This window comes from Mus caroli, unplaced genomic scaffold (genome assembly GCF_978045245.1).
Source record: "Mus caroli unplaced genomic scaffold, Mus_caroli_1 scaffold_20, whole genome shotgun sequence".
Classification (NCBI taxonomy): domain Eukaryota; kingdom Metazoa; phylum Chordata; class Mammalia; order Rodentia; family Muridae; genus Mus; species Mus caroli.
The window spans coordinates 32,487,555-32,514,797 of record NW_028227275.1 but is presented as its reverse complement, the minus strand read 5'-3'; the positions used below and the strand labels follow the sequence as shown (position 1 = coordinate 32,514,797).

At 43.0% G+C, this 27,243-nt stretch overlaps 1 protein-coding gene across 4 annotated transcripts in view; it reads right to left on the bottom strand.

The window, feature by feature from the left end:
* Window positions 1-27,243, bottom strand: part of Glis3 (GLIS family zinc finger 3) — a 419,182-nt gene that overhangs the window by 265,949 nt on the left and 125,990 nt on the right. For 3 of the 4 annotated variants that reach the window (XM_021152026.3, XM_085833847.1, XM_029472441.2), the window contains 2 exons: window positions 16,508-16,715; window positions 7,130-8,243 (listed from right to left, as the gene is read on the bottom strand). In XM_021152026.3, coding sequence (XP_021007685.1) covers window positions 7,130-8,243; window positions 16,508-16,715 — 1,322 coding nt within the window. The remainder of the gene's footprint in view (window positions 1-7,129; window positions 8,244-16,507; window positions 16,716-27,243) is intronic. The other variant, XM_085833848.1, reaches the window with a different exon arrangement.

The following is a 27,243-nucleotide window of genomic DNA, read 5'->3' as shown; positions in this document are numbered from 1 at the left end:
TACTGGTGGTATTTCAGCCTCAAGAGACAAAGAGGATATTAATGTTAATTTTATTTATTTAATCGTATCAGGCAGATTTTACAGAAAGGAAAATCCAGGACTCTTTTGAACACCACAACTCTTCAGAAATGTCCATAACAGCAAAACTGTTTTGAAGTTAGGTTTGCAGGGGCTTTGTTTTGTTTTGTTTTGGATCAGATTATTTGGAAAGGCTCTACTCTCTATAAATGGGAAGTATAGGACCAATTTCTCAGTGTTACTGTTAATTCAGGAAGGTGAGAAGGTGACCGGGATATGCCTGTAGCTCAAGATAAGTCTCATCTCAGTCTTTAACTTCTGATAAAGAACAATAACTGAACACTAGTTTGCAAAGCTACTGCCCCAAGCTGGGCTTCCCCGATCCTTCTTCATCTCTCGACTCTCTGTGCTTTTTGCTAAGAAACGTGAGTCTACCCTGCTCATTATCAGATAATAATGTTTTGTTTTGTTTTTTGTTTTTTGTTTTGTTTTGTTTTGTTTTTTCGAGGCAGGGTTTCTCTGTAGAGCCCTGGCTGTCCTTGAGAATACACTCAGGACTAAACACAGCCTCTCCACACTTGAACTCAAGTGACATGTTAGACTCTGATCTATCTAGAGCTCAAGGTCGGAACTCAGAAGCTTTGAAAGCCCTGGTTCCCAGGCATGTCTACACGTTAGAACCATCTACCTGAACTCTACCCAAACCTGTTGTAGCCCAGACTCTAGAGTGGAGGCCAGGCTCTGAAACGCACTCCGGGTAAGTCAATGTCAGGAAAAGTTAGAAACACTGCCCCAGGGACCCTCAGTGAGGAACAGCTGAACAATAACCTTGGAAAAATCCATTTTCTTCAGCTCTGTTCTCATCTGAAAAACGGTATGTGTGGAAAAACACTGGAGTGTGTGCTAATCGATTTCCTACTGTACTAGGATAAAAATACAAAGTTGTAAAACCTTTCAAGTAGTAGTAAGAGAATACCTAAGTCACCCCTGTGACACTGGTAGCCCCATCAGGAAGCTAGGCAGAAATTAAGGTTTTCCCATCCTTTAGTCCCTGACTCAGAAAGTCATGCAAATTCGCACATGCTATTTCTGCATATTTCTTTCCCCTCTAGAAATATCCACTACCCTAAGATTACTGGTTCCCCTGCCCATAGGATTTGCTTGACCACATAATTGTTTATCTGAAAATCCTTTTAATGCTTTTGTGGGTTCCAATGCACATATATTGGATTATACAACATTTTACACGTCACATTTTACTCAATTTTATTTTGTGAAATTTACCATGTGGGGTGTATTTCACTAATCTTAAACTCTTTCATAGGATTACATAGGAATAAACCATAGCAAATCTGTTTACCTTGTCTGTGGAAGTGGAGTGAATTACACTTTTCTATAAATAAAACCACATATGCAGTATGTATCTCATCCCAGGTTTCCGTGCTGCCACGGAACGGAGTCTCTAAGGAACACACCTACACATGGAGACATACATTTTCAAACTTACTATGCATTTACAAACTTCTCTCCAAAATGGTAACACCAATTTATTTTTCTAGAAAAAAAGTAACACACACACACACATATACACACAATTCTCCGTATTCTTATCAATACTTGGTGCTATGTAGATATACACATTGCTGCCTATATAAAGGTTTCGATGTATTAAATAATAATTACAGTTAAATAATATTTTCCTAAGGTCCTCTCTGGTCATATAATTATGGTAATCACATCAATGCCAAATCTTATCAAAAATAACAAAATAAAGGTTGTGGAGGGGAAAAACGTTTACAACGGATTTACTTTCCCTCAAAAAAATATCTTTTATGGCCAACGCTGGCCCATGACCATACATCAGGCCATTAAAGAACACTGGGGACATGGCCCCAGCTCTGTATTTATTTTCTTGTGCTCATAATCCAATGTTACTTAAAAAGCAAACTGCCTGATATTCAAGCCAAAGCAAATACGCTGGATTCTGCCAGGGAAAATGCCTGTGGAGAAATGAGTCAATTCATACAAAATTTAAAACTGTCTTTGGTCAGTGACATTTTCATGAAAATTTGTGGGTGGGTAAAAGTTTTGCAAAATTCTTTTTTGCTATTGGATTAAATTCATCCAGGAAAAATAAGCAAACCGTAAGTGGCAACCCACATCGCCTCTAACTCCTCCTTAACACTCCCTATCCCCCTAGCACAACTGCTTTCAATTGTGCAGGAAAGAGGCCAGGTGGGTCTGGTCCTAAATGGAACCTGGACCCCTGCTCGTGGGACAGGATACTTCTCAGAATAGGCACTCATGGCCCAAGGTTGGCCCATTATTCAGAATACACTTCAATTCCCTCCAGAGGAAAACACTACTGAGGCTGGCCACCCTTTACAGCCAAGAGACCTCCGAAGGGTAAAAGCCTTGGACACATTGTCTCCTAAGGATAAAAGCCTTGGACACATTGTCTCCGAAGGGTAAAAGCCTTGGACACATTGTCTCCTAAGGATAAAAGCCTTGGACACATTGTTTTGAAACCTCCACTACCCCAGCCTTTAGGAATGGTTTGTATAATTTGATGATTTGATTCACTTTATGAACATTATCCTCTGAAGAACACAGAGGTGGTTTGGGGGGAGAAAAAAAGGAGAGACAAATTCCATCTCTAAGACTTGCTCTAGGCGCAGGCCTTTAATCCCAGCACTCGGGAGGCAGAGGCAGGAGGATTTCTGAATTTGAGGTCAGCCTGGTCTACAAAGTGAGTTCCAGGACAGCCAGGGCTACACAGAAAAACCCTGTCTCAAAAAACAAACAAAAAAAAATCAAAAAAAGAGAGAAAAGAGAAGAAGATAAGAGAAAAGAGAAGGAGAGGAGAGGAGAGGAGAGAAAAGAAGAGAAAAGAAGAGAAAAGAAGAGAAAAGAAGAGAAAAGAAGAGAAAAGAGAAGAGAAAACCAGGCACTTCATTGTCTCAGAAAGACTTAACACGACTTGGCTTAGTGACTCTTCGGAACGTACATCAGTCAACAACTCAAGAATTACCAAGGATGGAGATGCTCCGACAACAAGGTAGAAAATAGATGGTGGGTACCTAGAAACCACTTTAGTTAACGATGAGTGAACAGACATGGGTACTTTAAAATACAGCCTTGCTACATTTGGGGTTCTGACCAATTTGAGATCTGCCTCTCCACCTATTGAGGCTTTCGCTTTCCAAAACCTTGCCACTGTCTAGAACTGTCCATTCTATGTAACCAGGACTTGAAGAACAGAAGTTAGTTTGTCTTTCCATAGAGGCAGTCAGAACGCAATCTGGTGAAAGGTGGGGCTGTTTCAATGAGAACAGTACCCATCCTTTTCTTCCCATAACAGAACCAAATCATGAAGTCAGAATCTTCCCTGGCTGTGCTCCGTACCCAGGTTCCAGGCTAGTCTGCAGCCCCACGGTGTTAGCAATGATTGATAAAATGCATTCTTTCATGGAGCAAAGGTAACTTGGCATGAGGGGAGAATTCCACAGTAGCCTCTTACAGTAAAGCAGGCCTTGGCCCTGACACACCCTCCTTTTTACCATAATTTCCAGAAGCTCTCTGTGTTGTTTGTAGTCATGGTCACCAAACTTATCGGTCACCATTCCATTTCTTGGTTAAATAATCCCCGTAGGTGAGAACGATGACTAAGCCTGAGTGTCATCCAGAGACAAGAAACAGAAATGAGACATACATTTAAAAAAAAAAAAAAAAAAAAGACCGGGCCTTAACATTCAAACTACACCTAGATTTTGTAGCCACCACAAAAACCAAAGACCACATCTCTGAAATAACGTGGTCATTTCACCTGGCACAGGTCCACCTTTGAGTAAGCTACCTTCAGGTTTCAATGCAATTAAACACTTCCCTGTTGAAGTTCTGTGTGCCGGGATCCCGGGAGTTTGTAAAGATTCCCTTTGCAAAAGGCAGGAGGATGTACACTGCAGATGTCCATCCCCTTCAAGTACAATGTCCTCTTGTCCACAGATTACAATTTGAGACACCCGCCAAGCCTCCACAGAGAGATGCCAGTGGTCCACAGGCTCACAGATCAAGCACATGACACGTAACTTCACGATTTGTACGTTAATATAAAAATGGCTATCTTCCTGCTAAAAACATACACTCCCAATGGTGGAATCTTAGCATCAGTAACCCCTACGACCCTTTGCTTCATCTAAAGGGATTTGCACGTGGCATGTGAGTGGTTTGCGATTCTAGTTTCGCTGTGCTATTGGATGAGCCTTGCGTGCAAGTTGCGCAAATGTTCCACCTATGAATGAGGAGAGGGCAGATTAGGAGCGCACGGTTACCCCACCCGCCCATCCCGAATGGCACAGTGAACGCAGCGCAGACCTGCAAGTACTCACTGCTCACCTCGTCTCTCCCTGGACTATTTCTATTTTTAATATTTATCATGCACTTTAGCAAAAGTCAACTGTGCAGAGCTAAATGTCTTTGAAAACTCTGGGACCAGAGGTGAAAAAATGGGGAAATCCTTTTGCATAAAAATTAATTTTGCAATGCAAAAAAAAAGTCTTTTTAAATATAACTCTAACTTTAATGTTTGTTTCATTAAAGGCAAATCCAGTGAACTGTTTTCAGCCGGGGTTAGTCAGAATGACAAGGTTAGACTGTTTTCCTTCAGAGACTGGGTGTTTCTCCTACAGGCAACAGGCTCCTGTGTTCCAAACAGAGTAAGTGGGACTGCCGACCATGACTTGTCTTATTCTGGAATTTTCAACACAGAACCCTACTGACAGAGTACGGCCTGGCCTCCTGCAATGTAATTATTCTTTTCACTCAGAGAACCTGGCACTCTCACAATGCATCAGCTTCAGTTTTCCTTAGGAGAAAAAAAAAATCACAGCACGGGAATAACGCAATGACAAGAAGTACAATTTCTTTCCACCAGAAAGCCTCACGGCTCTCTCGGAAACACCTACTCCATGGTCAAAGTGCTTCTTTCTACCTCCTGCACCCCAGCTCTCGCCCGCACGGCATGCTTCCACACGAATCACTCTGTGGCCGGTCTACAGTCAATTATCAACACAGTCCACACGCCTTGTATATCATAGCCTACTACAGAGATGTGGCAACGGCTGGGAGGACCCAAGTCGAGCCCATTCCTTTCCAATCTCGCTTACAGTCTTCTGTTTATGGCTGAGCTCTAGAACTCTCCATTCTCAGGATTCTCGGTTCTAACTCTAAATAACTATCCCTGTCTGTTGTGATCATAAAAAAAAGGAAGAGCTATAAAAATATGTTCTGGAGCCCGGCATGATGGTGCAGGCCTTTAATCCCAGCACTCGGGAGGCAGAGGCAGGCGGATTTCTGAGTTCCAGGCCAGCCTGGTCTACAAAGTGAGTTCCAGGACAGCCAGGGCTATACAGAGAAACCCTGTCTCGAGAAAAAAAAAAGAAGAAGAAGAAGAAGGAGAAGGAGAAGGAGAAAGAAGGAGAAGGAGAAGGAGGAGAAGGAGAAGGAGGAGGAGGAGAAGGAGAAGGAGGAGAAGGAGAAGAAGAAGAAGGAGAAGAAGGAGAAGAAGAAGAAGGAAGAAGAAAGAAGAAGAAAGAAGAAGGAGAAGGGGAAGAATGAAGAAGAAGAAGAAGAAGAAGAAGAAGAAGAAGAAGAAGAAGAAGAAGAAGAAGAAGAAGAAGAAGAAGAAGAAGAAGAAGAAGAAGAAGAAGAAGAAACAGAAAAAAAGAAAAAGAAAGAAAAAAAAGAAAGAATATGTTCTGGTGGGGTGTGGGGGAAGGGCATGCCCAGGTGGGCCCATGCCAAGACATCCCTTCCCCCTGAGGGACCAGACACACACTGGTATAGTATAGAATAGAGTTTATTTAGGGCATGAGGAGGGGAGTTAAGAGGGTGGTAAGGCAGAGAAAGGCAGAGAGATGAAGAGAGTAGAGAAGTGGAGGCCGACCATGACCACGAGGAGAGAGGGAAGAAGGGAATGGGGATCTAGGAGGCAAGAGGTGAGAGGCGAGAAGCAAGAGCATTAGAGAGAGAGGAGGGGCCAAGCAGCCCCTTTTATAGTGGGCCTAGCCTACCTGGCCATTGTCAGGTAACTGTGGGACTAGTATACCTGGCTACTGCCAGGAACTCTGGGGGTGGAGTTTAGACAGAATACCAACACAGCCCACTTAGACTAATAGAAAACCTATGTTCCTCTCTTTTTATTTCAAGAGTTCAGTGAGCCCTCTCAGACTGTGCAAAGCTATCTCTGTGATCCTGGGGGTGAAGTCCTGCCTGTAAGCCCTGATGGTTTCTGTGAGGTGTGAAAGTGTAGTGAACGCCATTGAAGAATCATATTATTCAAAAAACAGTCAGGTTTGCCAAGAAACAGAATCAAGAGTTCTAGGACCTGTGTTGGAAAGAGGAAAGCAGGAGAGACAGCAGACCCATGTGCTTCAAGCACCAAAGGCACACAATTGTCGCAGCCCATGCCTTCTGCTTCTCCCCGAAATTAAGCAAGATCCCATGAGGCCCTGTTCCTGTGGTGTCCCCGTGGTGTTTCCTTCCTGACTGTAAATCCTTAATGAGTTTCCAACCCTAGAAGGTACAGTGTGCTAGCATGAAGGTGTATGCCACACCAATCTCAATAGTCAAGTTGCTAAGTGGAGAATTCCATTCTTAAACGTCAATCATGCTCCCAGACCCCAAGATGCACCTAAATTTTCAATGGAAAAAAAAACCCTAAACAGTTATTTTGGAAAGAGCAAAAGCTTGCTTGTGGCTCAGTGAATGGTCCCCTGCACTTGAACAGCCATGCAGTCAAGAGAACACTGCATCTGTGTCACTCCCACAATCCCAAGCTAAAGCAGACTGGCCTCCACTACTTCTGGGGAATGGGAACCAAGCTAGAACTGGAGAGAAATCAGCAGTCACCAGTTATCAAAGAAACCTTCCCCTTGCACCAGCTAGAGGAAGAGGAGAGAAACCTAATAGGTACCTTGACCATCACACATCCAAGTCCCACAGAAATAGAAAGCCTTACCTGCCTTTTTTGTCCTGTTTGATAAAACGCATGCATGAAAGTAAGCTAGACCTTCCAGAGAGGTGGCCCAGGACCTCGGAAACTCCAACTCACCGTGCACTTGTTGGGCTTCTCCCCGGAGTGGACCCTCATGTGGATCAGCAGTTTATACCGTGCATTGAAAGGCTTGTATCTTCTAGGGCAGCCAGTCCAGAAACACGTGAAGTCTTCCCCCTTGCGTTGGTCTATGTGGACCTTCTCGATGTGCCTCACCAGTTCCTCCTGCTGGTCATAAAGGGCACTGCAGTCTATCCAACGACAGCAGTGCTTCCCCCCTGAGTCTTCCATCTCCCCATCCTCTTCCAGGCCAGTCTGGGCCAGGGACAGCGATTGGGTGTGAGGCAGGAGCTCTGGGTGATGAAGGTGTGGATGGGCATGGTATGGGGGTGGGGGGCCCTGAGGCGGAGGAAGAGGGAGAGGCAGAGCGGGGGCCAGGTCCAAGGCACTGGCGGGGAACTCCTCCAGGCGCTCTGTTTTGAGCATGTTGGCTGTCTGGCCATCCTGGCCCGGTAGGCTGGGCTGCAACACCATGTTGTTTACAGGTCCGGGTTGCAGGCCACCATGCTCAAGCTGCTGCATGCGTTCGTACTCCAGTGTACCGTCCTCTCCATAACCCGGCAGCGTATGCCCTCCACTGGCAACCAATACGCCTTTCTGCCCGCTGGCCACTGCACAAGACTGGGGGATGCAGCTGCCACGAACACCCAGGAAATGCCCATAGACCTCTGACTGTGGGGACAGGTTGGCTGGGGAGGCTCTTGGTCCGTTGATGTAGGCGACCAAGGATGTGGGTGAAGTACGAATGATAGTGTTGAAGTCGATCCCGATGCCATCTGACAGTGGCGACAAGGACAGTGCTCTCTTCTTAGAGCGGGTGGAGTGGGCCCTGGTTGCTGAGTGCCGAGGGCTCGGGTAAGGAGAGTGGCTATTTTCCATGCCAAAAAGGTAGGGTGGCAACGAGTTGGAGACGCTGTTGCCAGACACTGGCGTGCCCGGAGGCAAGCTAAGAAGGTCCCCTAGGTCCGTGCCATTCTGGGAACTGTGGCTGGATGAAAGTGAAGGGAAGGCTCTGTGGCTCTGAGACCACTCTTGCTTCACACTCAAGGCTGATTGACTCTCTGTCAGACTCAAAGTCGTGGACACCAGAGACTCTTGCAAAATAACGGACCTGGGGCAGCAGCCAGAGAGAAGGAAGGAAAAAAATTTTTTTCAGCAAGACGTGGATTGCTTAAGAGCTAAGAGAACACTGTACCAACCAACAATCACTTAAGTATTTCCCCTAATTAAGTTCTCCACTAAACACAAATTCTTGGACTATGATAGAATCCCAGGCTTTTAGTTCCAGGTTAATAACAATTTACCAAGCAAACAAGAAAAGCTAATGCTTACTAGAGTAATAAAAGCCATTGTTATAAGTAGTTCTAGTACTTTAAAGAGAATAAATAATCCTCACTTTATTTCAAAGTATTTTTTTATACAAAAGGGGGGAAATTGAGGACTAGGAAAAAAATTATAGATGGTTGTATTTGTTAAGCAGCTACTGTATGCACCATGCTGTAGTAGGTTTTGCAGGCCATGCACTTCCGAACAGCACCAGTGTTCAATTAAAATCTACTTGGGAAGGCAACATAAACTCTTGTTTTGTTTTGTTTTGTTTTGTTTTGTTTTGTTTTGTTTTGTTTTGTTTTGTTAAGGAAATCCTACAGGACATGCGTTGTGCTAGAAACTTACTAATACTTTTACAATTCAACTTCACTGACATCGTCAAATTTAAAGGGCAATTTACGACACAAGTACTCATTCATTTCAAATGATACTAGAAAACTTATGAAAATGTAAAGAAAACATACAAGCACACAAAGTATACGACAGTTGTAAAGTGCACATTTAGCTTTATCTCGCTCGCGCGCTCACGCTCGCTCTCACACACACACACACACACACACACACACACACACACACACACACACACACACACACGAGTCCTTAGTAGAACAAAGCATTGATAACATAAAGGAGTAATGAACTGGAGAACTGCACTGGGAATCACTCATCAGGCCACCGGGCTAACCACACTTGTGAGATGGGTTTCCCATGAGCCCTTGTCCTTGTATCCGAGCAGCTTCAGGACGAGAACAAGTCATTCACTGTCCGTGGTTCATTTCTGCAATTCCTTCCCTGTCCTTACCCTTTATAGAAAGCTAAATATGTCACAATTCATTGTTTGCATATCAAAGTGGTTCATTATGGTAACTCTAGCCCCTTGAAAATTCATATGCTTTCCAAGGACATTATTGCCTTTAAAAAAAACAGTTAAAATTAAAGCAATGTCCCTGGGACAGACCATTCATCCCCCAAAAAAGGGTCAACATGTAGAAACATGGAAAGGTCCCAGACCTCAACCCAGAAGCATCAGATAGCAGAGAAGCCTGGCTTACCGACATGTATCTGTGGCTGGCTTCCTAGCATGCTTTATTTAAATAAATTAATCACCAAAAATCCTTATATAAATGTGTGACTTCCCTCGATGACCCCATTCACTGTCCCCAGCTACTAAATGGCAAGCTAATGCAAAGGAAGGAGGAGGCATCATTTCACCTGTTCCCTTCTCAGCTTCACAAAATGGAAACCAGGAAAACTATTGCTGCCACACCTGGGATACTGTGAAGAAAGCATCTAGGCTCCAAAAGGCACAGTGTAGGTAAGGTGGTAGCTAACACAACAATGGACCTGAAGCTGCTGGTGGGTACAGGAATGTTTACCAACAACCAACACAGCAAATCCCTTGACGTATATTTGTCTCTTGCCCAACTCATATCCTTACATTTTGGACTAAAAGTCCTTCTACAAGCTCTAAAGTGGCCTCTGAACAGTCTAGATTTTAATTCCCCGTGGACACATCTCAATTATTTTCTGAGCACCCTTAACAGCATGTGGCTCTTCCTGCAGAGCTCAGCAGAAAGCTCTGGCGGCTGGATGTCAAGAGCCTTTTGACCCTACCCCCAGTGAGAGTCAGAAATGGCATTTGGGCACAAGCCACATCAGTGGAGATGCCATATACAAAGCAGAGACAAATAAATGACTGCTTCTCACCAACGTCGAGGAACTATGGGGCATCAGGACACTGATGGCTCCCAGTGGTGGCCACTTTAGAACATTTCAGACTTCTAAGCAGTAACTATCAGCCAAAGTAGCTTGTTCAACTGGATGCACTTTGCCGATGAAATTACACTGTTTGGCTCCAAGGCGGCCTAAAGGAACATGTTCATTTTTCAAATCATGAACTTGGGCAAATCTCTTATCTCTTAAGCTATGCTGAACGTGGCTTAATTTCTAGCACAGCGTAACTCTGTATAGACGTGCTGTTTTGCTTCTTCAGCATCTGTTTTCCAAGACAGTTGTCACATACTTTTCAGAAAGCCAACTGAATGGTCTACTTAAAAAAATCAGTGGTGTGAACACAGAACAAGCTCACGTCGCTCCCTGCCTGACACCTCAGATACATAACAGGAACAAGACCTCCAACAAATGGCAGTCACGCCCTATGACTCTCAAAGAAGCACTGTAGAAGACTGAATTATTCCAAGTTCTACCCCTTGAGAGCTATCTGTAGTAAGCGTCTACCTTGCAAAGCATCTCCACCATGTGACCCACACTTTGAAGCAACTGGGAGGATCTTCCTCAGGAAATGTCAAGAACTTTCAGTAAAAAGGATGTTTTCTATCTTCCCAGTCCCCACCAGAGTGTGAAGTACAAACTGAGGCCTCCAACACTTTCTGATGTAACAAGTGTGTAAGTAAGAGTCAGGCTTTGAGGACCCAAGCCTGGGATCCCATCCCAGGATCCCAAAGGCTACAGCTAGACAATCAAGACTTCACGGCCAACCTAGACTACATAGGAAGATATTATCTCAAAGAATAGAATCAATAAATAAAATAAGAACAATGATCCTGGTAGCTGACAAACCACTATTTACAAAACTCACAAAGCATTTTTATGTATTAACTGACTGAATACACACTATGAGATAAATTAACTAGACTCTTACAATATTTTCATAAAAGGAAAATGAATGAAAGAAATCTAGGAGTTTCCTTCTGAGACAGTCAAGGAATGGTGTAAGGTCCTTAGCAAAGTAAGAGAGTAAGTGACTGATAGGGAGCTGGCTGGCTCCTATTTCCACACCATGTATTTCAAATGTGGTCCACAATGCTCGGCTTGATTGAAAGACTTATAAAACAGGCTTAAAAGCACACAAGCTAGGACTGCATCACAAATTGTCTGTTTTTCTGCAACAGTATGTGGAACGAGCTCGAAGGTTGCCAAGGATTCTAGCCTGTAACCCCTGCTGATATGTACACCAGGCCTGTGGGAAGAGAAAGTGACAAAGAACTCAGAAAGCTGTGTCACCACACTGAGCGCCATCTCCAAGCCCATATGTTCATCTGATCCTAACGACATTTTTTCTGGTGACTGGTTTATTCGGGACTGTATGAGAAAGGCAAGAAAGATGATAAATCCCAAACCAAACACAAGCAAAGTGAAAAGCTCAGAAACCGTCAGGAGAAATCAGCTCCCATGATGCCGAGTGAGCCATGATGACCAAGTACAGATGCTGTGTTCTAAAGACTGAAAAGAAGTGTTAACTGATAATAGGGAATTTCTTAAAGTGATGCTTATGAGGAAAAACGCAGGTACACGTACAAAGTATGTGTATAACTAAATCTGTATAAGATATAATTTATGCAATATATGTGTCACAAACCTACAGGATCCGAGAAAGAAGATCAGGACTAGCCTATCGGGAAATGGCACCAATGTACTCCAGCAAATCTTCCAAAAGAATTAGTACAGCTTATGAACACAGCAAAGCTTTATAAGCTCTCAGAGTGCACAGGGAGCCTAGAGTCCACTTTCTGTCTTCTTCTCGGCTTTGTGGTCACACTACAAACACCACCACCACAATAGGCAACTACCACCAGCAGTGCCCAATTCAGACTAAGAAAAGACAAGCATGGAGTATTTGGATGTACACTGACATCACTAGGTTAAGTGATGGCTGCTCTTTGTAATGACAAGCTATAAAACTGACACTGGTAATAATCAATTAGGCTTTCCAGGTCTTGGGTCCACCAGTACACATTCCGTAGGGATGACGCTTGCTAGGACTATGAGTATCCAGTTGTAAGTTCACATTCACGATGCACATGGACACAGTGGCTACCCTCGTATCTACGAACCCCACAGAAGCAGCATCCATTGCCTTTACTGATTAGGTCTGCTAGGCTGACATATTTAACAACTGTATGAAGCTGTTTGTCATTTCAGCATCCCAGCCTTGATTTAGGGGACATACATGCTATGGCTTTCACAGCAGGGGTGAGTGAGACCAAAATTGACAGTGGCTCCTGACTCTTCAACAGAGTACAGTATTTGTTTAGCACTCTGGTGGGCTAATAAGAAATGACTGGGAAATTAATCGTAGCAAATACACGGCACCAGAGCCGGGTTCTCACCATCGATTAAACAGAACAAATGAAGGAAGGGGTGTGCTCTGAGAGGAGCATGCCAAAGGAAAAAAAAATTCAAATCAAACAAAAAAAGAAATAAACACAGCTGGCAAATCTCAGAAAAACTTTTCAATGCTATCAATGATGAAGGTAGATCAGTTAAGATAATTATACAATTATTATCTCAAATGCAAAAAAAATGTACAGAAATAACTAAATACATGCCACAGTCTGAGACCACTGCTAAGTTCACACATGGGTTGGCCTTTTCTGCAGTGCAAATCTGAAAATCCCTCCTGATAGCATCATCGCTGCTGTTAATAGCTGTTCGTTTAAGCCGGCAAATATTAACTCCTAATCACTAGATATGAAATAAAAGATTTGCAGGTTAATCCGATGAAATATTATTTGTAATAGTAAAATAAGAGACAGAGTGCTAGCTATCACTGAAGGAAACTCTTGCAATAGTCCTACCTAGCACCACAGGTGGTGATGCCTGTGAACCACAACACCAATCAGCAGGCAAGACAGCCCTAAAGGTGCAATAGTGGCATTACATCTTAGTGGTAACCAACAGCTATCTAGTTGGACTGACATCCTATTCAACAGGATGGAAATCATATCTGGTACTGTCAACCTAGCCAAAAACACAAGCCTAGCAAGGTCACAGATCCTAGAGGAGAGTCAACTGGAGCCGCTTTTCCTAAACCAGCTTAACTCCTAACTACATTCTAAACACTTATCCTAACACCCACAGGTAGGTGCAGTTTTTACTCCTCACCAAAGAGGCTTCATTTCAAAGCAGGTGAAGACCATTAGAGAATACTACTAGACAAAATGCAGAAAACACCTACTATTGGGTGTCCAACTGCCACTGATGTGTCCATACAACAACCACTATACCCTCAACGAAGAGGAGATGAAAGGATTTAATAGTTGAAGACAAGAAATATCATGTCGTCTAGATATGGCAGGAGAGCTACACTCATGAAATCTCAACAATGTAGCTGCTTAAGCAAGACATGAACAACAATAACACCAGAAGACATACCAACATGGATGGAGGGAACTTCACAGGGAAATCACCCCAGATGAAGAGCTACAGACAATTAAAGATTGCTAAGAGAGCAGGGCAGTGGTGGCGCATGCCTTTAATCCCAGCATTTGGGAGGCAGGCAGATTTCTGAGTTCAAGGCCAGCCTGGTCTATAGAGTGAGTTCCAGGACAGTCAGGGCTACACAGAGAAACCCTGTCTCAAAACAACAAAAACAAAAAACAACAACAACAAAAAAAGATTGCTAAGAGAGAGAGTATTAGTGTCCCCCAAGGATGAACCCCTAAATGGTTATTCACTGCCACATGATCAGAATATCCATACAAACAACAGGAAAGGTACTCAGCAGGCTACACTTAATATTGATTTGCTTGCATGTATTAAACAATAACATTTAAGAAATAAGAAGCCAAGAATTTGAAACCGGTTGGAATGGAGGATAGGGAAGAGAGAAATGATATAGTTACATTTTTGTTTTTAAAAAATCATTAAGGAGCTAAAGGGGTCTGCAACCATATAGGTAGAACAACAATATGAACTAACCAGTACTCCCGAAGCTCGTGTCTCTAGCTGCATATGTAGCAAAAGATGGCCTAGTTGGCCATCATTTGGAAGAGAGACCCCTTGGTCGTGTACACTTTATATGCCTCACTACAGAGGAACGCCAGGGCAAAGAAGTGGGACTGGGTGGGTAGGGGAGTGGGGGGGAGGGTATGAGGGACTTTTTAGATAGCATTTGAAATGTAAATGAAGAAAATACCTAATTAAAAAAAAGGAAAAAGTCATTAAAAAAGAAAGAACTAAATACCTAGTAATAAAGGACTGGTAAATATCCATCCTGTTCCTGTACTTTCTTTGTAAAATTGGCATTTGGAGTGGGAAGAAACCATGATATGAGGCTGAAGAAGATGTCTTTCAAAAGAGCTTAAGCTATATATTTAGGGAAAAGTTTAAAAAAAAAAGTGTCTGCATTATAAAGTCACATGTCCTTGAAGGGTGTTTATCAGGTTTCCACTCATGACAATCTCAGAGTGCTGGGGCTTCACTATGGTTTTCCCATTTCTCTACAATGCATGGCAATTATACAGCCATGGGGGGGGGAGGAATCAACTTTGAAGCTTTCCCAAGGCAAGCACTTCTCAGACTGAATGGTTCATGGCCTCTCTGGCCCCCAGCTACCTGCAGGAGACACTGATGTACGAAATGTTCATCTGGTAAGCTCACCATCTTCTCTTTAGTGCTAGATTGTGTGACGCCTTTAGGATGCCCTGTTGCTCCTAAGCGTCTGTTTGCCTGATGGAACGCACAACAAATGGCCACATAAAATACGCAGCATTGCCCAACTGCTACACGAGGGTTCCATCCTTCACTTCAACTCCTTTCTCAACTCCTGTTTCTTTGCCTATCCTGGAGAGAAAAAAAAAAAAAAAACTTCCCCGAGAAGGGCTCACAGAATAGTCAAATCACTTGTCAGTGCATCGTCAAGATGTTGTCTTTTAATGATAGACTATTATGCTAAGGAATCAGATGTGCCAGGAAATAGGGAGATAATGACCCCTCTGGCCGCACCATGAAAGGGACTGAGTGAGGCACCTGGCCTGAGTGCCTGAAGCGTCAGTTTCTCCACTAATTACGCCTGCCTTCCAGGCATGGGCTGGACTTGCTGCAGACAGGAAGCTGAAGGTTTCCAGTGACACCCACCAATGAGCACAGTTAATTTTACATGCAGCACTCCGCAAGGCTGAGGAGCCCCTTGAGGCACAATCATCAATGGGAGAGTGACAGCGCTTGCCATCAGTGAAGTCTCAGGTAGAAAACAAGCCTCTACCCCATAAAAAAATATGGCATAAATAAATGATCTGGGAGCCATGATTTCAGAATCTCAACTCTGGAGGATGGAAGGAGCCCAGATAAAGGGGCAGAAAGGGGAGGAAAAAAAGAAGAAACGGGGTCTCGGGACCACAAGGCACCTTAGCTGGGTTACTGCCTGCAAGGAAGGAGGCCGGGAGATTGGCTCCCTTCGAAAGCTCCATCACCTCACAACTGGCACTCACAGGCAAAAATTTCTGCATTACGGTTTTTTTTCCCAAGAAACTTCTAAGAGATGAAATAATAAACTTCAAAGAAAAAAGACCTTAAATGCTATACTGCAGTTCACCATCATTCACTCCCCCATCACACACACACACCAACCCTGAAAAAGATAAATTTTTGTCTGGAGAGGGGTAGTTTCTTTTCTATTTAACTTTCTGGATGGAAACGACACAAGGTATTACTGCACTTCTTCTGCTGGCAAATCAAATATTTAACTAAAAGTTTATGTAAGCATAAAAATATGTCTTCTCAAACACATTATAATTCATGATTTCTATCATTATTCTCTCCACGGATTCCCTAAACTGTTTCTTTATGCACACAGTAGGTACTTAATGCATGTTTGAGTTGGTGAGTGGACAGGTGGGCTGGCAGACTGACAGCTTGTAAGCCAGCCCTGAGACTGCAATGCACACCCTAAAAACCTGGCAGGCGAGCACAGAGCATCTCAGCTGGCCACAGTAAGACTTGCTTTGCAAGGAAGTGACAAATTTACAAACTGGGATTTGGTTCCTGAGCCCCTCCCCCCGAAATATCGCGTGACCAGATAGCAGCTATTAAACCGTTCCTCCCAATAAACAGGTTAGGAATAGCAAAATACTTCCATTTTGGATACTTTTCCTACCAAGCTAAAACTGAAAACGGTGCTTTGGTACGAGTGAGTGGGTGGGTGGATGAGTACATTCGTGTTCAGAAAGAGAGGGGACAACACTCGTGGGGGTGGGGGTGTTATTATACCACAAGGAAAGGGGGGAAAAAAACGTAAGTTGAGACCTGGTATCTGAAGGAGGTCTATTCAGGTTGGCTGCATTCACTGCCCTCGGTAAGCTAGGACTGATCTGCTTGCATGCTGTGGAGACCTGGCTTGCTGGAGGTGAAATGGGTCCCAGTCGTTGAACCATCATGGGACTGCTGGTGACCACTAGATTGTTGCAGCTGCCTTTTCCAATGGACTTGCACTGAGGCCCAAAGCCAAGAGCCCCTAAAAACAAATGAATCAGGTTAGCTTGTATGTCCCTTACATCAGCAATCAGTATATACATACATTTATATCAGGGCTCAGGTTTAGAGACAGTCCTTGGACCTTCTCTTTTTTTTTAAACATAGACTTTTTGACACAGGGTTTCATGTAGCCTAGGCTGACCTCCAACTTATTATGTAGCAAAGCTGGCCTTAAGCCCCTGTTCTTCTTGCGTCCATCTTCCAAGTGCTGGTGTTAAAGACTATCTAATATTGATTACACCAAAAAGATAATTATTCCAATGCAAAACCTGTAATGCTATAGCAAAAAGCTTTTGATAATCACCACTCACACCAAATGAGGTTGAATTTCACTGTGCAGAACTAAGAATTATTTGTTGAAAATAATGTTGAAAGTCCGACTTTATAATATGAAAGATGAAGTTGATCAGTAGATGGAATTATATTTATCAAATCAGGTGTTTTTTTTTTTAAGAGTAGCTAGTATTTTGGATTTAATAATTGGACAGCAAAAAAAAAAGTCAATACTTCTGGGGTAGGCATTTAGCTGGTCTATCTGATTGCAAGACTGTACATCTCACAATCCTCTATAAACAGGAATTACAGTCAGACTACACCCCTTCACCCTCAGGGTTTCCCTCTTCATTCCTGTACGTTGCCATTGGACATAGAACATTTTTTTAAAAAATTCAAGATGGGTCATCTCTGAAACATGCACTCGGAAAGATAACTAGGTTTAAAACATTATAAAAGTCCAGTGTTGAAAAATCCGTACATAGTTAAAGCAGAAAGAAAAAGGCGTATTTAATGACACATGAATCTGTGTCAGAAAAGTTGAAAGCAGAGAAGAACTGGCTAATGCTGCCATGACTCATTTATTAAAAATAGTACTAAAAGCTTAGTCACGCTAGACATTCCTTTCTCATGGATGTACTTTTCAAACATGTCTGTCAACTACCTGTTCAAGTCTCAATGGCTTATACTCTGTTCCCATGTCTAACAAAAAAAAATAAGATAAAATTCTCCCTAGACTATCTAACTTTGTCATGGCTCTACTTGGGAACCAAAGTAAGTAGAATTTGTCACCGTAACTTTCTTTAGCTCTAGAAAGCAAAATTTCCCACTTTGTTTATTCCCCAACCAGCCCAAGGGCTCTGTTATTTGACATAGATTTTGGTTACATTTTCTTGTAAGAGAGAAGTAGACATGGGAGCTATGGGCCTATCATCATAAATGAAGCCATACCTCACTATGCTTGTGCGGCCACATCCTGCTAGGTGGCAGGAGGCCTGCTTCACTCCAGCCCTCTGGATCTAAAATCCAGGAGCACATGGCTTGCCTAAGGCCACACAGGGAATAAACATCTGCTGAGACTCAAGGCTCCTTGATGTGTCTCCATGGCACCCTCATGGTTTTTTTGGGGGGGCTGTAGGTGCTCCCTTGAACATTTTCCAAGATCACTGGCTCCTAAAGACATTTCTCAGATTTTATCCAGATGCACAAGTTCACGTCTCTCTTCCTTGTGTAGTGGATTTCTGTTCTGTTATCTTGTGTCTTCCCAGACCAGTTGGAGATACTCAATCTTTATGATTCATTTGTCACTGAACATCAACGCTTTTTGTCTTCACACCGAGAGCGGTGAGTAGGGCTTTGGGTAATAATCATAAGCTGGGTATCTCTGAAAACTCTTAACTGTGTACATCTGCATTCCCTCTCTTTTTCCCTTGAAAAAGGCAATGCGGTGGTTCATAGTGGTTCATAACCCAGGAGGTAACAACCTGAGTTACCCCTCAGCTTCCATTATGTAGATGTCTCCATTAAAAGCAACATCAGGTGCCAAGCGCTCAGTCAAATAAAATGTCATAAACTCATATGGCAAACTGTCACTTTACGCCTGTTTTATCCTTAGTAACTATTAACATTTACCTGCCTCTAAAACAAAGACATGAGTCACCCTCTCAGCACACATAAAAACACATGTCAGTAAGAAAGCATAGTAATACTGATTTTTTTCAAATCTAAAATCCTGTGTGTGTGTGTGTGTGTGTGTGTGTGTGTGTGTGTGTGTGTGTTACAAATATAAACATATTACAAATGTAAGCAACCAGATAAATTTGTGTATGGCGTCATTACTTCAGAGGTAAGATGAAAATATGTATACCTTAGGATTAGCAGCTGGCAGATGTTTTTGCTTTATCCCTTATTCACAATCATATCTGTCTAGTGAGCACCTCCCTCTGTGTTTTCAAGGTTTCAACCCAAAGATCCCTGCCCACCTTCCATCCCACTGATGGAAGCTGGGCAGATCTGAGTGGGCTGTCCTGTCAGACTTCCCACTCTCCTTTCATTTTTGTTTTTCTATTTGTATTAGAAATGAAGCCCTTGTTTAAAGGATGTCTACTTCCTTGGAACCCAACGGTTATAAAGCTGAGAAGGTACAAAAATTAAACGTGGTTACAATGATTATTAAATATTATCCAACTATTTTCATAGACACCTTCCTAAACTGTCTGTTATGAAACATGGGGCCATTTTTTTTAATCCAAACCGAGTCAGTCTTCTGATACTTCTTCACAGTGTAGCTGACCAAGCTGAATGGATGGTGAAGCTGATGAGAAGAACAAGAATACATCCATTCTTCTGGTGCAGAACGTTGTGCTGACCACACACATCTTCCCCTGGAAGCTCCTGACCCAAACTCTTACATCCACAATGTCTTGTAGTTCTATAATAGACACACCAATCTTTCTCTGCCCAGTTTTCTCATCAGGGTGCACCATTCGACTCCCCTACTCCAAACACATGGACCAATGTCACATCCTCTAGCCACAGAAAAGTGACAGCTTGTAGTGCTGAAGGGTGACTTTCTCAGAAACGTGCAATATGTGTATGCAGCTATGAGAATGATCTAGAAAATGATGCCAACTATCTCACAAATGGAAGTAAACAGTAATATACCAAGAGTCACTATTAACAAGCCATTGCAGTCTAAATCTTTTTCAGAAAACCAAACATAATAGTCAGCCGTGAGCTACTACAGAGTAGGAGTGTGAACTCTGCGGGAAGCCTGCCTGGGATCAAGGCTCTCTGTGTGACCCAGGCAAATTTCTGAATATTGGTAGTCAGTATTCCTATCTGACCATTTAGAAAACAGGAAAACATCAATGCTGCCTCATTATGGCTTTGCATCTAAACTGTACATACAAAGGACTCGTAATGTATCAGGCACTGTGGATGCCAGCAGACACTGTCACGGAGGGCAGTGTTTCATGTCTGTCCTTGCTTTTCTGTCCCACTTCTTCATAGTTCCTTGCACCAAACAAGATAGTAAATGATGAAAAATAAAACATAAAATAAAAAAAGAGAGTAAATGATGTTTAATTCTCTGCCTATTTCCAATGTTCTTTCTGTTTTGAGCCTAGAGCCAATTTTTTTTTAAACCAGGTGTCATCGCAGATAGAAGTTTGCAACTGGCCAAGTTTGAATGTTCTCTGGCTTGTTGTTCAGTAGAAAGAAACCATACAGCTTTTCTGACTACCAGATGTGCCAACTACTTGGGCACTGGTATTCTTTTTGAAATATCGCTTATTTTTAGAGACAACATGGTGTGTGTTTAAAAATGTGTTTACTGCTCAAATAAAGATCTGAGAGGATGGCACTCTGAGTAGCGCATAGGTTCCAGCCAAGATCACTGTGTGCTAGTGGAAAGCCCAAAACATTCTGCATCCTTGAGTTTCCGAACTGAGTGGTCATTTGAGAATAAGCCTGGTTTTCATGGTGTCTTCCCTAGTGAAGCGTCTTCTTCTCTGGAAGTCAAGGTTGAGGAGGCTGTGCTTCTAGCCCACTAAGAGGTTCCATCTTTCCTGACTACTTATGTCTGTACACTTGTTCTCCTAAAACTCATGCGGAAACAGAGGATAACAAAAAATGTACTACACATGAGAGGGCTGCTCTACCATGATCAAAGCTTTGCTGTTCTTAATCGATAATCAACTGGCACTTACAGAACGCTAACCATGAGCCAGGCATTGATGCAGATGGTGGTGAAAAGATGGGCATCACTGAGGCCACTGCCTGGTTCTTTTTATAAAAAGAGATAATTCCTGCCTCTAAGTGGATAATGCAATAGCTTTTACCAGGTTAAGAAAATGATGATGAAAGACCAGATTGTAAATGGTTCATCCCAATACACACACACACACACACACACACACACACACAGGGTATTTGAAAGCAAAAATATTAGTAACATAAATTCACATTCTGCCCCCTGTCCTAATTGGCTATGAGGTACTAGGCAGAGTCCTTGGGATATAAACAATTGTGTTACCTAAAGCATGGGATTGTTCTAATGACAACCACCACGTTTATAACAACATACAAATAATACACACCACATTTAATCATCTGGGTTCTCTGTGCAGCATCTTACTCTGTAACATTGAAGACCTAAAGAAAAGGCTATAGATATATGAGAATAATCCAAATTTTCTCATTTCTTCACCTAACATACGAACTGAAGAGTTTGTTATTATCACTTTTAGGGCATTCAGAATAAGTGATTGATCTGCTATTTTAATTCCTAAATGTATAATCTTAAAATTTCAAGGCATTCAGCAAAGGTGCAATACTAGTGAAGAAAATACTATGCTCACACATTACCGATAATACATGTAGAGCTTTCTAATCCAGGCTCATGTCATATAAAGAAAGATTCTGAGCCACTGGGGGTTTCTCAAGAATTGTCTAGTAAATCATTGGATACTGGAGCACTGAAGGGTGATGGAAAAGTTGAAAGACAAAAGGAAAAAAGAAGGGAGAGGCTAAAGTCAGCAGAGTCAAGAGCACACATTTGCATCCCGGCCCCACCACCCACTAGCTTTATAATCTCCCCACATTACTTAAGCATTCCGTGTCTCTGTCTCGGCTTCCCGATTCTAAAAGGAGTTTAATGCCAGCAGAACTGTACAGCTGTTAAGAGGGCTGAAAGAGCTAATACGTGTGATATATTTAGTGTGTGGCACTGACTAAATGCTTTGAGAAAGTTAACTGAATTAGGAGCTGAAAGATAGCTCAGTGGTGAGGTGCCTACCTTGCAAACACAAGGCCCCAAGTTCAATCTCTAGACCCCAGGTGGAAACTGCCACGCTCCACTGTGCTTCCAGAACTGAGCATGAGAAGGCAAGCAGATCTCCAGGGCTGTCTGGGGCAGCCACTGTAACGTATCAGAAACGTCCAGACCAGCCAGCTGCCCTTTATCAAGGTGATGATGATGATGATGATGATGATGATGGAGTGTGACCAAAAAACACCCCAAGTTGTCTTCTGATCTCTATATTCACTCTTGTCCATAAGACACAAATAAACACACAATCCACAGATCAGCTAAGGGTTATTAAAGAAGCCCCCTTCCTTTGGGCTCCCACCCCTAGCCAAGAAGCTATGTGTTGTCAGTGCCCACCTGAAAAGGAAAAGTTGAGTTTTCTGCAGTGGGTATCTCACTGGGCAAAATAACCACACTTCAGGGCGGGCCCCAGGCCCAGGAGTAGCTGGCCAACCCAAAACAGATTCTATACGATTTTTTTAGGCTTTCTGGTTTCCGGGTTTTGTGGAGGTTTTCTCTGGGGAGGGGGCTTGTGTGTGCTTCTTGTTTGTTTTGTGTTTTAGAGAGAGAAGGGGCATGGAGTTGTGCTAGTGACAGGGTGGAGATGAAAAGCAAGGCCAGGATGCTGTATAAAAATATTCTTCGGTAAGAAAGAAAAAGGAAGGGAGGGAAGGAGGGAGAGAAGGGATGATGGACAGACAGACAGACAGACAGACATATCTCCAGTACCATTTTATACTATTTCTAGACTTACTTTTCCTTTGAGTACTCACAGCCCACAGTGCATGGGAGACAGACACGCACAAACACATACACATACTCACACTCACACACACACACTCATACACATACACACACATACACACACAGAGAGACAACACAGACACACACACTCACGCACGCACTCGTATACACACACAGAGACAACACACACACTCACACACACACACACACTCATACACACACAGAGACAACACAGACACACACACACTCACACAAACACTCTCTCTCTCTCTCTCTCTCTCTCTCTCTCTCTCTCTCTCTCTCTCTCTCTCTCTCTCTCTCTCTCACACAGTGTACCAATCCCTTCCTGGATAACCAGACTTTACACACCTCTCCCATCCATCCTCTCTGCTCACTGCTTAGGAAAGGATCTGACTTTCTCAGACGAGGATGCCAATCACAAGTGAACTACCTCAAGTGCATTTTACAGCAAAACAATAGCATAGAAATAATAAAGCAAAGTTTAAAAATCTCCCAGATCTGATTATTAAAAAAAAAAAAAAAAACTTTTCAAAAGTCAGGAAGAAAAATATCAGAGGTGTTATCTTCAGCATGTATTTGTTTTCTTACGTATTCATCCATTCATTCATTGTAGGTGCATGTGTGCAGCCGTATGCATGTGTGCAGCCGTATGCATGTGTGCAGCCGTATGCATGTGTGCAGCCGTATGCATGTGAGTAGGTGTACATGCCATGTGCTCATGTGGAAATCAGAACACAACCTGTGAGAGTTAGTGCTCTCCTTCCCTCTGGGGACTCTAACTCAGGCGTGGCTTCCTTAAATCAATCCAGAAAGAAACCAAATATAAAAAAGAACTCCTTTTAAAAGCTTTCTGGGTTTTGTTTTTTAAATAACAAATGCTTCGTCTGCATGTATGTTAGTTTCCCTCACATGCTTGCAGTGCCCACAGATGCCAGAAGAGGGCTCTAATCCCCTGGAACTGAACCACAGTTGGTTGTTAGCCACCATGCATGTGCTTAGAATCAGAACCCAGGTCTTCTGGAAGAGTAGCCAGTGCCCTTAACCACGGAACTATCTCTTTCGGCCCTAATATAAAAGTCCACTTTCAACAGCAAGCAAGTCTCAGCTGCTACAGGAAATGTTTTGAGTTCGCCTGGGAAGAGGTGGCTATCCTCCTACCCTCTTAGGGATGCAACAGGTCAGTGCTGCAGTTCAGATTCTTCTACAAGGTGTCTCCAAAGCACTGCAGATAAGGGTTTGTGCTATGGCCATAATCCCTGTGCTACAGAACAATCTTTAGTACAAATTGAACCATAAGGACAGAAGTGAGTATTTATGTGCCCCAAAAGGTACCAGCACCCCTTGCTAACCCCTCATTTTCTAAGAAAGGAACTGCCCAGTCTTTCTCTAAGGTAGGACCAAGACTAAGTAGGAAAGAATGGCTCAAGAAACTGTTCTTGCTTTTCTTGGCTTTTCTAAGGATAAAACCAGAAAGACAGAGGTGTCCTCAAAAGGCAAGCCTTTCCAGGTAAGTATGTGGCCATAAGATGGTCCCAGACAGAGAGGGCAAGACAGCCTGATTCTGGGGCCCAGACATGAAGATCACTGGGGCTATTACTCAAAACTCTGCCCTTACAACCTATTCTCCACCAATACAAGAGAATATTCTGACAAGGAAGAAATGGTCTGTACACTGTGACAACCCCCCCCCCATAGGTTCCAAACTATGTTTAGGATTATAACATATGTATTCTTAGGCCTTGGATTTATTAACTTAGCATGTATCAGAGCATTGCCTACATTGTGTTAGGGACATCTTGTCGGCATCACATTTACTTACATTTCAAGTTTAAAATAATAAGCATTAAAGTCAAATAACATAGAAGCACATAAAAACCATGGTATTTTCACATGTGCCCAGTTGCAGCAGTGTTCTTTTAAGACATACAACTTGAACAGCCAAATGTGTATCCTTCCACATGTCTAAGTTCTGCAAACATGAATATGCATGTTCTAATTCTAAAATCAATATGATTTATCATACATTGCCCCCATCTGTTCTTAAGAGAAACCATGAGACTATAGCTATTTTAATAAAGTCTCAAAGCAAATGCTGAAATAAATCTACCTTTATCCCACAAACTCCCCTCATATAATGAAACATGGGTGCCCATCCATAATGCAGTGCATAGCTTGGGGCAAGGCACTGTATCGTGCCGGCGGCGGCTCCTTTCTTTTCTCTCCAATGGGGTAAGCATGAGGTATCTGAGAGAAGTCTGGAAAGTGCATGCCTTTTACATGAAATGGATAAACAGGCTTCTTTCTCCAAGGGGCCCCATGAAAAACCAGTGTGGCTCCAGGATCCAGGTCACCAGCCCCACTGTGTGTTCACTCGAGGCCCTTCTAGGGACTGAAAACAATGAGCTCCTACATAGCAGACATCCTAGGCTTACTGTGGAGCATTTGAACATCTGCAATGCCTCCCTGCTGAAACCACAGCACTGACCATGAAGTGACTGTACGTCACTACAAGTTTCGGAGAGGTTGGCTAGAAATGCCAAAGACTAGGAATCAGAATGGAGGCATTAGCAAGTGCTCAGAACTGCACACAACCCACGGGAGATAAGAAACACTGGGCACAGCAGCCTGTCATCACGGAGCTGACAATCTGCAGACATCAAACAAGACTCCCCTAGGAGCCATCCGATAAGGTTAATGCACTGTGCAGGACTGAATATGAAGCTAAATTATAGACGGGAGTTCAAAGCAAAAGTTACTGCGTTATAGATAATTCCCTGAAGGAGATTAACCTAGAGATACTTCTCAAACGTTCTTCAGGCTCTCCAAAGGTGCATCACTTAAGTGGTAAGTGGGGGAAAGCTTCTAGAGATGCCCATGGTCAAATGGCTTCAAAACACCTCAATAAAACAAAGGTTACATCTTTTTTATTACAAGGTTTCTCGTAGCTCTTACAAAGTACCTAATAAATCTCTCAGAGAAAGCAATGACATGTAAAATACGTTTGTGGGGGGGGGGGGACTGAATTTTTAGGGGCTCCTCCTCTATGGAAATTAATCAGCTAAAACAATAAAGGAAGAAAAGACACATGATGAAGAAGAAGTAGCGGGGTACAGCCATGGAAACCAACAAAGGCCAGCAGGTGCCTGTAGTAGGTTTCTCCAGCACAAAGCAGAGAGAGGAGGGAGCAGTGCTCAAGGGACCAATCTGTTCAGTTAGTCCAAAAGACGTGGGTCACTGGGGAGACATGGACTGTTCTCCAAAAGCCTGAAACTGTTGGGAGCTGAGAGATACCTTAAGAAATAGGATTGATAACAGACTATAGCATGGAGAGTGTGCTTTGGGAGAGGACTGTGGGCCTCGTCTCCTCTTTCCCTTCTTTTTCCTTCCAATTGGTTTTGCTCCTGTGTTAGAACCCTCATATGTGCCTTACGACACGCTCAAGAGCAATGAAGCCACTGTGGACTGAATGGTTGCAAACCACAAGCCAAAAGATCCTCCTTTCTTTTTTCTTTTTTCTTTTTTTTTTGTTTGTTTGTTTGTTTGTTTGTTTGTTTTTCGAGACAGGGTTTCTCTGTGTAGCCCTGGCTGTCCTGGAACTCACTTTGTAGACCAGGCTGGCCTTAAACTCAGAAATCTGCCTGCCTCTGCCTCCTGTGTGCTGGGATTAAAGGTGTGCACCACCACGCCCGGCTCCTTCTCTCTTTGTAAGTTAATTTCCTTAAGTGTTCTGTTACGGGAGCAGAGGGCAGACATAATCGGATGTTACAAGCTGGATATTTCATATCATTGCTGATTCCATTCTAGACTAATGTTTAGCATCATGAGGGGGTCACTTCATTAAACTTTGCTCTGAGCCCACTAACCTGATAATGCTGGCAACAACTGGCTGTCTGCCATGGGGCCCCGTGCTGTAAGTTACGGTACAAGCCACTGGGAGTTCACCCCAGAGTAAACTCTTTCCCCAAGAGTTGAGGAAGACTAAATGCAATGGGAGAAAGAGAAAGTAGAAGTCAAAGAAGGGCCAGTGTGGACAAAGAAAAGTCACACAATGGTTATAGAAGATAGTTAGAGTAAATTTGGGGGTTTTAGAACTAAAGTATAACAACTGAGAAAACCGAGTTGAAGGTGGGGTACATCTAGAAAGTCTATTCTGTGACTCCTTCCCAAAGTGATCAAATAAAGAGGGCAAGTTGTAACTCAAGAAGAGACCCAAGAATCATGCAATCCCCCACTAGCTTGCCCTCACGGGTTCAGCTTCATTTGCCAGTGTTTATTTCCCAAGTGTATAAAATTTTTACACCAACACGCTTCCAACTTAACTCAGCATTGCAGGCATGTTGACCACAAAGAATGGAATCGCCAGCCCTACTCATTTCATGTCTATTATTACATGGGGTCACATTTATACCTGATAGACTGTAAACTGCCCTAAGCTTGTCCTGACTCCTAAGAACCTCACTTTGTGGACCTCAGCTCTCACCTTGCTTCCCACCCTGCTGAGCACTTCTGGTAAGATGATATAAAGACCACATAGCTCCCAGACACCTCATAAAGATGGATGATAGATTCGACGTTGTTCCTGGGGTTTATATTCTAAAGTCCCATCTCTCAGCCATCATACATCAATTATCAACCAATTAGTACAAAAAGCCTCTGCTGA